General features: G+C 34.5%; 1 protein-coding gene across 1 annotated transcript in view; it reads right to left on the minus strand.

The window, feature by feature from the left end:
- The window catches only part of LOC121425739 (TBC1 domain family member 14-like), a 53,313-nt gene that overhangs the window by 16,527 nt on the left and 19,996 nt on the right, over positions 1–16,790 (minus strand). Inside the window, exons 4-7 of the mRNA XM_041621920.1 lie at positions 14,508–14,625; positions 4,405–4,511; positions 3,686–3,772; positions 1,726–1,811 (exon numbers count right to left, since the gene is read on the minus strand). Coding sequence (XP_041477854.1) covers positions 1,726–1,811; positions 3,686–3,772; positions 4,405–4,511; positions 14,508–14,625 — 398 coding nt within the window. The remainder of the gene's footprint in view (positions 1–1,725; positions 1,812–3,685; positions 3,773–4,404; positions 4,512–14,507; positions 14,626–16,790) is intronic.

The raw sequence follows: 16,790 nt of genomic DNA on the forward strand, positions 1-16,790 counted from the left end.
ATGGCAGTCCAGAGGGCTGAACTAGCAAATCAAGTAGATGTATGGAGTTATTGAAGTAAATTGTGTAATTGCTGAAAAATCAGCAAATAAGCACAGGATTTGGGTCAAGCGTCGGGCCCCGACATTCAAAGCAATAATTATACACTTATCTGTGTTGGTGATCTTCAGTGTGAACATTTTCAGCCTAGAATTCAAAATTTCACAAAGTTTAGTTTATGCAACTGTACCAGATCTAGATCCTTGATGATTTACTGACAATTAAGCCTGGTTTTACAGACTTTCTCATGAAATCAGTGTTTACTGCAACTACTGGCATTTCTCTATAAAATAAAAATATATCATTCATGTTCAAAATGAACTGCCTATACAGTAACCTATATGAAACAAACACTGATGGAGTCATCTTTCCTGAATATGAGATATCTCCATGGCCTATACAAAATAGATAATGTAACCAAACCATGACGAAAAAGTAAATACACTGTACCGTTTCTGTTGATTAAGCTCCTAAAATAGAAATTTCCAAACCATGAAAATGAAGAATGATGCCACTTCCAAACACTTAATGTAATCATGTAGTAATAGCATTTCATCATTGCAAGCTACATCATTAATGTAATTGTCCTTGAATTTCTGCAACCTAATTACATGAGTATTCATTAAAGAGATGAATAGAATGGAGGGAGGGGGGGGGTCTGGTAGAGCTGTGAATTACCACTTGGTCTAACATGGGCTTACTGTCATATAGTCTCATGATCAGATGGTCTAATTTACACTTCGTCTACCAACTTTTTGCACTTTTTAAAGAAAAATCTGGTTTATATACTGTTCATCTAATTAAGTGGTGTTACATCGCATGGATATTCTACAAAATAAGTATCAAATTAGATATTAGACAAAATGGAAAATAGGCTATGTAGCAATTAGACCAAATGGTGATTGACAAACTAGGATTAGACCATATGGGATAAGATCAAACAGTAACTACATGTAGACAAAATGGGTGTGGACCAAGTGGCAATGTACCATTTTGTCTACCAGCAATACCAACCAGAATCTGTGTTACCATCCCCTCCCATCCTTCAGTTCAATATCTTCCCTCATTTAATGTGACACCACTTAAAACTAAAAGAGGAATCAATATCCCTACCAACTCTTTTCATACTCGGATGCACAATTGAACATGAATTCGCACTTGACAGCCATGTTTGCATGGCTGCCATACAATGCTCGGCCTAGCTTATCACATAATCAACATCGGCTTTCTACGGTTCTTCACACATATCCGATCAGAAAAATACCTGTGAATTACCAAGAGTTTAGGCATCAAAATATCCAATAATTTATTTGAAGCATTCAAATCTGCTCCAACTTTTAGGCTTACAAGAAGACTAAAGACTGTTATACTTATAGTCATGTGTTATCCTATCTCTATCAGGAATATTACAAATACTTTGCTATTCCATTGGTTAAAATAGGTATTCTCAGATTAAGATACAAATACAATTCCTATAAGTTAGGGAAGTATTTCACAAAAAAATAGACACTGATTTTCACTGAACATTGTTGTAAGCTACCATAATCCTTGCATCTGATTGGCCTAGAGCAAATTTGTCAGTGAACATCACAGAAAATATGCTTCATGAAACATTCTCCACAGAAATAAAAGGTATATTTGCTGATTGGGAAGATGTAAATGCCCGTCCCCATTCCCCTCCTGTTTACCTTCTGAAATATACATAAATGCGGGAATGTCCTTGCTACATCTAGCTTGATAACATCAACGCTGTTCTCTCGACTAGCAGCATGAACTAGATAAGGCAAGAGAGACAGAGACAGAGAGACAGAGAGAGGGAGATGAAATAGGTTAATCATGATTACAATATTCATCTACACTGAAGGCCTCCAGACAATAAAAAAAGAACATTGGGTAATTGTTTTCCTATTTTTAAAAGGCAGGAATATTTCACCATCAGCCTAATTGATGAGAAAAGGAGGCTATGGACTAATAACCAGTCTGCCATAATTTCTATTGTATGGTTGGCTCATTTTAATATTCAACACATCATTATAAAGAACATGATGCCTTTATTTCATAGGAACTCTTTTCTAGGAAAAATTTTGAAATTAGGCAATTAATTTGTAAATTTTTTAAATATCATTTAGATAAAGACAACGATTTGACATTGCATCGATTGATTTTATCATCATTTTTTTCAGAACTTTTCAAGTGTGAAATACTGTGTTAACTTCTTTCATCAAATCTATTAGAACTAGCACCAATTGCACACATTTACATGTTTCATAACAAAAACATGTTGGGTTCTCTTGGGTAGCATTTGAATTTACATTGTTTACCCTAGATACGCAGTTTTCATTGACATTTATTCAAACCACAGTTTAGGACAAGCGTCTATCAAATGAGAACATCATAAAAATGCTGGAAAAGGTGAGACTAAAGAAATTGAAGAAAAGCAACAGAATTCTAAATAATGATAATATAAAAGGCCTTATTCTGGTTCAGGTCCCCAATTTATTTAAAGACAATTGTAACTTTTCCATTATGGTAACTATCATGGTAACAGGACACAGCAACCAATCAACACATAATCAAAGTGTGGTTTCCATGGTAGCTGCGATAATGACATTATAATTGCCATAAATTAAGTCTGAATGAAACGAGGCAAGGATATGCATGACATAAAATCCAATGTGAGTTTTACATGTAGGTGGGTAGGCTTGAAATAAGGAGAAAAACATCTCTGACGAAGAAAAAAAAAATGCTTGAACGTTGGCCTGCAACAATCATTTTTTTTTGTGTGTGAACGTTTTGAGAAGTTGTTTATGATTGGGATTCTAGCTCAAGTAAGTCGACTGAACGCACCTTTAAATGTTTTAAGCAGCATGTTGTTCTCTATAACTGAATTTGTCTGGGTTGAAATGAAATCAGGAGGGCCTGACTACAAGCCTCCAAATGTCACTGGAATTTTGATTGATTGGACAGGGAAAAGTTCTGTTCGATTCTGATTCCTTCCTCAGTATTTTCAATGATGCATGGGACGTGTGGAGTAATGTTATGTACAAAATTAACACTTACCTTTATCAAATTATCTTGGCTGATTTGCAGTTAACCACTACTTTTTTTCAATTTTGTTTCTCAATTTGACAATATCCACATGGAAATGTTAGGTGGGCTGGTTTTAAACTGAATCATTATGAAACAGCTACTTTACATCACACAAATGTCACCAGATCCTGTACGTCCAAAGAGTCATGTGAGTAAATTCCAAGGCCCATATTCTGAACTCAGGTTTAAATCAAACCCTGGTTTAAAGTTTTGGTTTAACTCTGGAGAGCCAATTGGAGCACAAATCCTAACAATACAAATTCAATTTATTTTTAAACTCATATGACACCCAAATTGTTCATAATTGTCTGGGAATGACAACTGAAGTATTTTTCTTCACTATGAAAGAAAAAGGAAACAAAAATGTAAACATAAGAAAAATGCAATATTAACATAATTTTTGAACTTTTGGCTCCCCATAGTGTTAGCACAGAGTTAGACCGTGGTCTAAGTTAAACCTGACCTCAGAATATGGGCCCATGAATTTGCATATAAGAAACAACTTTAAACTGCATGAAGAACCATTTCATACAGAATTTAAAGTGATAATGAACTTACTCTCTTCAAGACCAATGCCCTCTGATTCTGATTCACTACACATCTTGATTTTGTCTTTGGCACGGATAAGGAAGATTTCAAATAATTCTAAAAAACAAAAAGAAATAAGACAGGACAACAAATGAAAATGACAATTATGTGACGTACTGACAATCCAGCTGTAATGACAATTCAGCTGTAAAGAGGTCTTAGATTTTCAAGGTAAGTACATCTGGAACAAATCTCGGGTCACACAAGATTTTAAACCAGTGTGGGGGTAAAGACACCCGAATGCAAAGTTGGTAACTCAAGAAAGATTTTTTCAACTTTTACAAGTTAGATCTTCAAATCCACAAATATCCTATTTTAGTAATTTTGACAAACACCAAACTCTTCCAAATGCCTTGTAGGATGTTACACAGGCTTATCAGTCAGGAATAACCAATCTTTATAGATAGCATATGAATGTGTACAAAAATACCCTTGAATTATCCCACATCCTCCCTTGCATTATGATAGCCTGTAACTCATGAAAGTAGTGTAATGTGTCGAGAGTCAATATCTTTTCGTATTCGTATAAAAGTACGGAAGAAACCCCGTGTCGTGGTCCACCTGCACTATTAAAACTCAATCAGTTATATCATGAGGAGAGACCTGCGGGTTATCGTGATTTAGTTCACTTTCGCCTCCCAGGCACATTCGACGCATTACAAATAATAAAAAGAAAAACTTCTACTAACCATGAGTGATATTGAGTTCGTTCTTGATGGCCAGCATCCAGACACGCCCTCTAATACTCGGGGGAATCCCCTGCCACCACAGTTCCCTCGTCTTCTTGTGCTTCTTACTGTAAATATATGATACAAAATAAAACAAATATCTGTATTAGACAATATCTCAAGTTCTCAAAAGCAAAATACCTAATTTGATACTTATCAGCCCCCAGAAACTAAACTGGTCTGTCTATGAATATTCTCACTTTTTTCCAATTGTCAATAATAATAAGGGAAAATTTTATTTTAAAAAACAAGTAAATTGATGGAGTAAGAGATCTATGACTACCCCCTCCCTTTCATGCACTTGATGTTTTATAATATAAATAAAAACTTGAAAAAAATATATGGAATAAATTTGTAATATACTTCAAAATAAAATTGTGCATACAGATCTTAATTCTTTATTCAATATTTTAAAAATATATTTGTGAAATTTTGAAGTGGCATTTACCCAATCAATTCTAAGGAAATGCTGCCAGAGAATTCAACAAATTACTTCCATAAATCACAAAGGCAACTAGTTTAAATTCACATGTAGAGGTATCATTTTCAGAAATAACACAAAATAATACTAGGGAGACAGCGGATCATAGAAAAAACATGCTTTTGTGTCCCCTTTTCAGCCACATAAATCATTCTAATCTATAGAATTTATTCGTGGTTTCATGATGGATTTGTTCAATCCTCAACTAACAAAACCAAGGGAAATGGCTACAATACCAGACTGAGAGTGAGTGAAAATTTAACATTTTTTTTTCATTTAAGGTAAGATAATGTATCCCTGATCTTGAATTATAACTAAATTTAGGAGAAGAAACACTCCCCTATCCACATTTGACTGTGTATGAATAAACTGGTCTTAAAAAGAAAATTTGAATTTCAGATCTGGTATCAATTTATCACAATATTGAAAATGAAATTAAGAAAAGCCATCAACATGTAGTCCCAAGCTAAAGCGGACACTGCTGTTGATTTTTTTTGAGGGTTGGACTATGTATTTTTTCCACTTTGACTTGACTAAATTTTCTATATCCATCTGTATTGATAAAATATTATGATGCTAGCGCTGCACCCCAGGCCGTCATCTAAATATCTTCTGATCATGCCCCCCATGCTCTTCCTCCTCCTCACTGCCCCCTTACCAATCCTGTTGGGATTGAGCTTGCTACTGTATGTAGAGATTAACATACAATATCCTTGGGCTCTTCTTTTTTCTTTGGAAGGTTGAAATACTTCCATCCCTAATGTTATCCCCTCCCTTTCCCTTAAAGGGGAATGAAACCTTTGGAACACATAAGCTTGTTTCGAAGCAGAAAAATCAAAGAACATCAACAAAGAAAAAAATTGAGAAATATCAGACACATAATGAGAAAGTTATGAGCATTTTAATATTGCAATCACTAATGCCATGCAGATCCTCCCATTGGCAATGCGACAAGGATGTGTGATGTCACATGTGAACAACTTTCCCTTTGATGGACTTTGCTTTTTCTTCTGGTGATACAAACTCTTAATCCATGATGTACATGTATTACATGCCCTCATATAGAAAGTACACATGATACACTGATAGATGTGGCAGTTTAAGTGAAATATATGCTAAAGTAATGGGAGAGTTATTCACAAGTGACATCACACACCTTTGTCAGATTGTCACATTGCCAATATGAGGATCTCCATAGCATTAGTGATCGCAATATTCAATTGCTAATAACTTTCTCATTATTTGTCCAATTTTTCTCAAACTTTCGTTGATCTGTTTCTTTGATTTTTCTGTTTTCACACAAGCTATCTTGTTCCAAAGGTTTCATTCCCCTTTCTTACATACACCCCTCTACCACAAACACACACACACACCGTGATTCTCAGTCTAGGAGGATATAAGTGCATTATGGGTATGACCTCTGTGTACATTATAAATGCTTTTGAAGTGACTCACTCCAGCTCTAGTCATCAAATAGGATCATAAACATGTATCAGGTTGAATAGAGCCATGTGCCTGCATGCATAGCTCACATGATACACATGATGATAATATACCATTTTGATGAAGGTAATAGCAACATTGCTCACATAAAACATAATAAAAAGAAATTACATAAATTTTCATTTCACAAAGTTAAAATTAGACCAAAGGAATAAGACCAAGTGAAGCATAGACCAAATGGCGATTCAATAAAAATGGGTTTTAATAGCCCATGTGATATAAACTATCTGGGGAATAGAAAAACTGCTGGCAAAATATATCGACCGTTTTAATTTACTCTTTTCTATTCGAGTTGACATGATCTTTGGTAGGAGTAGCACTTATTTTTTATAACCAAAAGAGAACAAACGGATTTATCAGGCTTTATAAATATGGAGTTTGTACCTTGTTCTGCTGTGTGGGGGTTATTATTAAATGGTTCAAATGAAGGTCATAATGCATTATTACAATGAGCTATACCAGGAAATATCATTGAAAGACCATGGACAGACTATGGTTGGTCATGTGATGCAATAACCACTGGATTAATAATATTTAATTGTACACCATTTCACAGATGTTGCAAACTACATGTAGTCAAAACCTTTAAATGCAGTTCCAGTGTCCACTTTTAAAAAAAGAAAAAACCATTTCATCATTTTGTAAAACCATTGTTTTAAACTTTGACCACATAAAAAATAAATAAATAACCCCTTCCCAAAAGTTGCTGAAATTCAATATTTCACATCTTCACATCCATGAAATGACCAACTATTATCGACATTTCCTTGAAAGTGATGAAATTACCAAGAAAATGAAGAACACTTCTTTCTTCCTTGACTCTTAAAAATTGACTTCAATTCAGTTCTCTTTTCAACTTGAAAAAAAAAATGGGAGCTTAAAGATTTGATTCTTGGAGGAAGTCAATGAACTTTTGTTTTAATGGCCCTGCAACTCCATCAAGATTATAAAAACTTTTCTTTCAAAGTAAAAAAAAAAGGTCCCTAAAAGCATATTAAGTTCAACTCAATGATTCTATATTAACTACTTGTATTATCCACTGGCATAAAATGTATTAAAATAATTCCACCAACCAGAGGCTTCCGCAAGGAATTTTATGGCAGATTATAATTTGCAGATTGCCTATAAAGCCACTTGAGTCATTTCCTTCTAACTTTGATTTCATAAAAATATTTGTTCACAATCTACAACAATATTTCGAACCATCTATTTGCCAGTATCTCACATTCATGATCCATGTGTGCACATAAGAATCATGAACAATCAATAATAAATTTATTTACTCATTTTATGATTATGAATGCAACTACAAAGTTCAACATTCTGCCTACAAATAAACACAATCTTTGATCTCACTGCCTCCAATAATCAAAAGTTACAGATGTTTGCATGAAATCATACATGACAATTTGAATTTCAAATAAGATTGGTGTACAAACCAAAACATACACTGTGACATAATTTGAGAATTTCTATATGTGTTCTAACGATATACATGTAGGCAAGATTAAAGATAAATTCCAGTTTTGGTAACAATCTCAAAATGACTTTTTACAGAATCTAATATACTGACCACCCAAGTGTCTGTTTGTATGAATAAAAAAACTATGTGCCAAAGGATTCTGGGAGAAATTGTGTAATTGCTGAGAAATAAGCAAAGTAAGCGCGGATTCAGGCACTTCCGTTTGGTCTTTATCCCAGCAATAATAATACACTGTCCCACATGTGCCTATCTGTGTTGGTGATCTTCAGTGTGAACGTTTTTCAGCGTAGATTTCAAGATTTCACAAAGTTCAGTTTATGTAACTACCTCGATGATATTCTGACAACTAAGCCTGGTTTTACAGACTTTCTCATGAAATCAGTGTTTACTGCAACTACTAGCATTTCTCTTTAAATATAATGACTGCATTCTAGTCTAGATCATAATTCTGGTTATCTTTTATTTTTATTTTTAGTTGATACTACTTTGATACCCAGGCATAGAGCTATATGTATATAAATATTATGTCACTTTGTTCAGTTTTAAAAATCTTCTTCAAGATGGCTGGCAAATTCCAAGAATGGGGTTTTCATAGAGGCTGTTCTCACTACGTTCCTAAAACTAGTTTACTGGAAACTAGTTTAGTGGAAAGTGGAAACTAGTTTAACATGTAGTGAGAACGGTCGAAGAGCTCTTGGAAGCGATCTTCCAAACCAGTTTGGAAAACCACCTCGCGTTGTAGTTTTCAAGATAGTTTTGCCTCGTTAAACTGGTTTTAACGTGAGGACACAACCGTTCTTCGGGAAGCGATCTTCGCACATTTTGAGCGCGCTACTCCACACGACAGGTGTAGAATGCCTATGCTGCGGTTTCGGATTTTGCGCGAAACTTTCATCCCACTGAGAGCATTTCCATAGCAACAAGAGCGCTTTACGTGAAGTGATTTAGAAAATCACTTTCGTGTTATCAAGTGGGAACGCTAGCAAAGCGATCTTCCAAACTGGTTTCCTGAATCAGCTTCCAGTAAACTAGTTTTAGAAAGCGTAATGAGAACGGCCTCATAGTCAAATTTGATTGGCTCATTTTTTCCAGCATCTACGTAAGCATAGATGTGTACAATAGGGGAAGTGACAACTTCATAATTTGTTAATAGACTATTCCATCATGGACATGTACATGTATCACACATTATCACGTACAAAAGAATTTCTATATCTCTGTGTCTTGTTTTGTGCTAGTATTGTACTTATTGGGTCATTGCATGTTAGATCATAAAAATATGTTTTCCGAAAAATGGAAGTCCTGTGCAAAAAGCCTGAGCACTATAAAAACAATTTGTGTAGTCCAAAATAAAAATACAGTGTATACCCCTACAGAAATTTAAGCGTGCCGCTTGCTAGTAACTAGCATGCGACTAGCCGGGCGCTCGCTTAATAAGCGAGTGCATGCTAGCGAACAGTCCCTGCTCGCTAAAAGATCGCTTAACTATTACTCTGCACGCATATTACACACTTATTAAGCTAGCCGCATGCTAGTTACTAGCATGCCGCAAGCTTGCGCAAGCTAGTCGCACGCTTCCCGCAAGCTTGGAAATTTCTGTGGGGGTATACCTGTAAATGGAAGGAAAGTGCAATATGAGATATTTCCATGTGTGAAATTGTTTGTTTGCACACAATATGCCTACTGTATTGGAATCAGTTTTAAATCAAATCTACATATACAAGTAGGCCTATACGATACACAAGTAATATTTTTTTCTATTCATTTCACAATACAGCTTTCCAATTGTCATTGTCAATGTCATTGCGATCGTGGGTGGACTATTCCATACGATATAGATTACCACCTACGCCTCTTCGATATTTTCAAAGCAAAGCAATTGGCCACTTGTTTACCATCTGTCCAATATTTTTCTGAGTATAACAGTATGAACTATTGTCCGTTGTTTTTTTTATTATTCCCACACAGTAATTATTCTTTTGTGGGGGGTATTCTGGGAGTTCCATGTAGGCCCTATTGCTTAATATCAGGGTCGACCCGAGATAAAAAGCGAATAGAAATCTACATATAGATGGCCTCTGCCCATTTTTGGCTTAGTTTCTACTAACTAACTCCATTCATCATATAATTTCATCCCCCCTCTTGCTGGTGATGGCCCTTAGTTTCTTTATATTTTATCATTTCTTTTTATGGGGGGGGGTGTCACTTCTAAACATCAACTCCTAAAAATTCTGCAAGGATCTGCTGCTGAAAGCAACTAAGATTTCTCTTTATAAAAAGCAATGAAGAAAGTTAACACAGTAGATTTATAAAGATTTCTCCAAGAATATTGGATAAAAAAATCAGTGTAAAAATCTGTAAAAGCTCTGCTGGCATTTGATAAAACACAGCCTAAAGAAAGCCCACTAAATTTTTCATCGATTTTTTATTTTCATCGATTTTTCCCACATACATTTACTGACAAATAACTAGTAAAACACAAGGACAATAATAAGTATAATTAAAAAAAATAAACCCCCAAACTTAGATAGGTTGCCGACTAATTCAAAGTGTAGAGGTTAATATTGAGGGGGCTTTAATGAATTGAAAAAAAATCACATGACTACATGTAGCTACATGACTACATGTAGCTACAAAACTCCCCCTTTCTATCAATTGCCTCAAGAATTGGATTTGGTTTTACACCAACCCAATAACAAAAATACCAAATATATTGACTGTGTGAAAGTAAAGTAGAATATCTGGGGGAAAATGTCCCAACTAGCATACTTTTTGGAATCACAAGTACTTTAATCTGAGATTACCTTAAAGTAACTGAGATTATTGCAGTGTGAAAACTAATTACAGACAATTTTGATAAGTACAATGCAACAAAGCACGCAAATGTGTATCATTAGTTCAAATAAGGATACAGGGATCGCTGTAGGCTCATATTCATATCTATGACAACTTTATTCTGATTCAGGTAAGTGTAAATGCATAATTATCAGTTCTGAATAAGTTCTCATTATTCATAGATATTTTTGTGATTGAACGGGTGTGATAGAACCTTTCGAGAGTTGGAAAAAAACACACACACCCACATGAACAGTTTACTGTAAACAAAGCCCAAAAGACTTTATCTTAAAAAACTTTTCAATAGATACTTTGCAATTCAAGTTCTTGTCTACAATAAAATGGAATAAAAGTGGGGAGATACATGTATTAAGTGTTCTATCATTATGAAGTTTTAATAGGAAACATAAGATACTGGCTAAACTAGTATAATTCTCTCTTATCTAAGGGTGTGTTTAATGTGGTTCGAAATTTAAACGGGACCATGAATCATGATTGAAAGCATGATTACAAAACATGGATATGAGGAATAAAAAATAATGATTCCGAGGAAAATTTAAACATTGTAAAAGATGCGTTTGTAAACACGATCAGCTAAGACTTTATGACCTTCAGCATCGCGAATGCAACACAGAAAGAGTTTTTAAAGGTCTTTAAATTTTCTCTTGCAGTGGAAGCCTACACAAGCGAATGCCAGAATTGACCATTCTTGTGATGGGTCAAACTGTGCAATAAAGCTGCACTGATGAAAACGGGAAATTCAGACAATCGACATATAATCAGCTTTATATTTTTGACACTGAATGGTGCACCGCTGATTGTGTGTGCGTTCGATGTTTTGTAATGGCGTTTTCAATCATGACTCAAGCGGGGGGGGGGCACTCACATATGTTGGTGGTACGGGGACGTGCCGCTTTGGTGACCCCCCTCTTTTCACACCTAATTTTCAGTCCTCAAGATACTCCAAAATGACAAAAGTTCCATTGAGAAGCCACCCAGCCCCGCTCGCAAGATCACGGTTACGAAACATAGATATATTTCCTAGCCCTGCCGAAATTGACCAGCGCGAGCACCGCATGCAAGAACTGCATGCGAGGCTTAAAAACTCCCTCCGCTAGCAGCTCCATGCACCGCTAGCGCCCACCATGCGCCCAGTTACACATGCACAGTGCTAGTGTGCGCATATCTACTGTACCGTGATCCCGTTCCGTAGATTCTGTTTTTCATACAGCCCGCTATATATTTAGTTCCCAAGATCCCCCATTTTACCCTTGTAGTCAGTTCATTAGATCCCAATTTCAGGGTTTCATGAGGGACACCCCCATCAAAGCATAATTTGAGTGCCCCCCCCCCCGACTCATCTTGCTGTTTTAATTTGAACAAACCTGATTGGAAGTCAAGTGATAAGATATTTATGTTTCTACTCACTTTTGAAAGAAATATAAGTACAAGTACTTGCAAGAAATAAATGTTACATTATACTACAGGTTAGAATAGATGAATATCAATTTCTTTTTCTACTTTAGAAACCATTAATTAACAGATAAAGTTGATGGAATTTGGATGAATTTTGTTGCAAAATCTTTTAATGAATAACATTTCTTTAGGACAGATATATTTGATCTGTCCACAAAACATTTTGTCAAAGTTGAAACAATAGCACTGGCAATCAAATTGAATCAATAGCATGTAGATTAATCCAATTAATTCAAGACCTACTCTCTAAATTCCAAGGATTAATAACATAAATCCCAAGGATTAATAACATAAATCCAAATCGGCTATGAATAGTGACTAGCCGAATATTAGATTTCAGTTTAAACCTTGTAGATTTAAATACAAATCTAAAAGATTTGAATTTAAATCTTTTGATATTCAAAAGTTAATCCTTAAGATTTGAAATAAATGAAAAATTCGGCTAGTCACTTTTCATAGCCTATCTGGATTTATTTTGAAACACTGGAATACTGAAGACTCCCACCACCCATCCTAAGTAGGCTACCATACTCTTTTATTGTTGGACAACATACATGTACAATGCAAAATATCATTCATTTAAAATAAAATCAGTATGGTTGAATGACTTTGACATTTTAAAATCACTCTGAAGATGACGGTTTAGCCTGGATACTCCCCTTTTTGCCATGGACTTTGCTCCCTTTAACCTGTTATAGTCTGTTACAATCTATCAAATCAAGAATTGTGATACTAGAAACACGATTCCACCTACATTGTTTTATCTGAAGATTTTCCCCAACCTCACGTGTATTTCAACATGTCTTTTGAATACAATTGTGTGTACATGTATGTATTACGTATACTGCAGATCAATGTTCATTGTTTTTTCTCGGGGAGTATCTCCATAGCTTGCATGTCCTTTTGCACTTCAAAAACAGGCCTAAGTGGTATTTTTTAACTACATAAATTCTTATAAACACACACGGCCTTTGTGTATGATGCACGGTAATGCACCCATTTCTTTCTCTTTTTTGGTTGAAATTGAAACTAACTCTTGAGAAACTAATATTCTTTGATTTCCTTCAACATTAAACAGGAACTGGACAAATAGTGAATAACAAATCACTCTCACTTCCTGTTCTAAACTATTCCAGTGTAAGTGCAATAGCACGTCTTTGGTGATTAAACATTGCGGCCCATATTATTCTGAAGTCTGGATTAACCTAAAGGTCAAGTCTACTCTACCCCACACAAAACAACAAGTTCATTTGAACAAATGTAGATCAAGTAAGTCCAGCTCAGCACAGAAAATTTCATGAAAATCGGATGTAAAATAGGACAGATATTAAGGCATTTCAAAATTTTGCTTATTCAAAGAAATAACAGGAATACAATGTGTACATTGCAAGCAGGCAAACAATGGAACTGTTTTAATGTCATATACACACTTCTGTGTATTTCTTTGAAATGTATGAAATATCCATTATTCTAATCTCTATACATGTACACAACACTCAAAATTCTAAAGTAAATGTCAGTCTATGGCCCTCTAATCATCCAAGTTGTATTAAAATTGCTTACATTCATACTTAAGTCATATACTAAATGAATGCATGGACGAAGAAATAAAAAACTTCTTCATTGTTAAATCCCTGTGACTCTTTAAAGGTCAAGTCCACCTCAGAAAAATGTTGATTTGTATCAATAGAGAAAAATCAGACAAGCACAATGCTGAAGATTTCATCAAAATCGGATGTAAAATAAGAAAGTTATGACATTTCAAAGTTTCGCTTATTTTTAACAAAATAGTTATATGAACGAGCCAGTTACATCCAAATGAGAGAGTTGATTATGTCACTCACTCACTATTTCTTTTGTTTTTTATTGTTTGAATTATACAATATTTCAATTTTTACGAATTTGACGATAAGGACCTCCTTGCCTGAAGCACAAAATGTTAAAATAATGGAATTCCACGTGTTCAGGGAGGAATGAAACTTCATTTCACATGACAATGACGAGAAAATCAAAATATTTCATATTTCAAACAATAAAAAACAAAAGAAATAGTGAGTGAATGACATCATCGACTCTCTCATTTGGATGTAGCTGGCTCGTTCATATAACTGTTTTTGTGAAATGAAGCCAAATTTTGAAATGTCATAACTTTCTTATTTTACATCCGATTTTGATGAAATTTCAGTGTTATGCTTGTTGAATTTTTCTCTTTAATTTTATTCAAATCAAGTTTTTGTTGGGGTGGACTTGTCCTTTAATAACTGATACATTTAAAGCAATACTCACACTTCATCCCACTTCGGTAAGATCTCATTCTGCCATATATGAAGAGAAGATTTGATTCCATCTTCGTACTTCAGCTGCTGGGCCATCTTCTTTAGCTTCTGCTTGTACAGCTTCAGTTCTGGAATAACAAAAAAAAATGAAGCAAATTGTATTAAAAGGATTTAATATAAATCCTGATCAGCTGCGAATAATGACCAGCTGAACATTGGATTCATTTTTAATCTTAAGGATTAACTTTTTAAACCTAAAACAAGTTATCTTTTGGTATTAAATTAAGTCCACAAGGGGTTAAATTCAAATCCAAAATGATTAAATATAAATCCAAGGTTTAGCTGGTCACAATTCACAGCTAATCTCCTTGAAATTTTAGAGTGTAACTATATGTTTGTACATTCATTATAGCACAGTGGCATATATATTCTACTGGACATACTTAAAGGGGAAGTTCAACCTGAAAATAGTTTTGATAAAAAGCAACATAATTTGAGATATTGGTAAAGGTTTTATGAATAAAATCAATCAAAGAATAAAAGAGTTTCCTGTAAGAATCTTTTAAGCTTTTCATCTGTGACATTATGAGCAGCTCCCCTGTCTAATATTAATGTAATAAATTCTTTTTTTTTCATAAGTGGAACGTGATTGGTAAAATTAGTTTTCTTACATAGAAGGGGATATGAAATAAACTCTGATGATATATATCCGCCACAAATAAAATAACTTTTTCAAAGAAAATGAGCTGCTTACCCGTGACGTCGGAAATCAGAATTTTAATATTTCATATAGATCTTCCTTTAATATTCTTTGACAAATTTTCATCCAACCATTATGAATATTTTTCTCTAATTTTTCTGCTTTTATTGACCAACTTATTTTCAGGTTGGACTTCCGTTTAAAATATGGTATCATATTACTGCGGACCATCATCCAGCCATCACGCATTCAAGGATTTAACCCTACAAGGTACTAGTTTACCTCACCTGGGTTGAGGGCAACCAATGTGGATAACTTTATTGCTGCAGGAAATTAACACATGAAGAAGAAATCAAACCCAGAACCTATGATTGAAAGGCATGAGTATAAATCACTACACCAAAAAGAAGAAGGCTTATCAAGGAAACATTTATAGTGAGATCACTGAGATGTTGTTGAAAAATGTTTTTTTTACCAACAAACATGGTTATGTCTTTGCAAACCTTAACCATTTGAACTGTGGAAAGAAATTGCGCTGAATGCAGCCATAAACAAATAAAAAGTCTCGGGTTGCTGCCATCAACATAAAATATCTCGACCCTCTCTACATGAAATGAGAGAATCAATCATTCCACCAGAAATATTTACAGAATCTTGTTTGTCTGTGAAATATGATCTTTGATGAGTTTGCTTGCAGTATCAGACTCCACAGTATATATAACCCAGACAAAGGCTATTCTTGTTCATGTTCATGTATTTTTGCCTGGTGAACTACTTCCAAAGAATTCAATAATGTAGCTTGGGTTACTACTTGTGATTTGTCTACATGATCTCAGATTCATCCCATTCAGACTACCAATATTCAGAGTGTACGTACATGATGTGAAACTACACACGTACATTAACTACTTCAGAACTGTGTCTTTCTGTGGTTTGTATGTAATTTCTAAATCTTAATTCCCAATTAGATATTAATCAGGTTAAATAGGTAACATGTTTTTTCTAAAATATTCCAATGATCATTTGTAAAGTTTAATGATAATGTTTAAAACTCTCATTAAGAGTGTTTTAAATCATCTTCCTAACATGTTCCTCCTACCCTCATGAAATCTACATTGGTTTGGTCTGAATGAAACTAAATTATAAACTACAAACCTGTATTCAAAATTGAACAAGAAACAGATTATTACCTTTTCCTATAACAACATTCCAGTAATTGTTGAATTTAGTATGACTAAATTTGTGATTTTCCAGAAGAAATAAGCACATTCCAGCTTGATTTTTTTATTTCCTGTTTGCATTCCATGTTCCAAGTTTGAGCCTTTCTTCTGTGTGAATGAAGGCTTTCTATTTTTTCCTCCATAAACATTATTCAGACCCAAAACACATTTTATACTGGTGTGAAGGCCTAACTCATTAGAAACTCAAGACTTGAAAGCTGGCCTGTATCCTCACAACATGTACCTGCAATGTAAACCCCTCTTCAGTCCCTACAATTTTATTAATTTGCATATTTCAGTTTTAAAAGGTAGATACGGATTTAGAAGTTGATGAGATTACTTGTAAATGATGGCAGATTTATGCAATGGCTCA

Source organism: Lytechinus variegatus, chromosome 12 (genome assembly GCF_018143015.1).
Source record: "Lytechinus variegatus isolate NC3 chromosome 12, Lvar_3.0, whole genome shotgun sequence".
Classification (NCBI taxonomy): Eukaryota; Metazoa; Echinodermata; class Echinoidea; order Temnopleuroida; family Toxopneustidae; genus Lytechinus; species Lytechinus variegatus.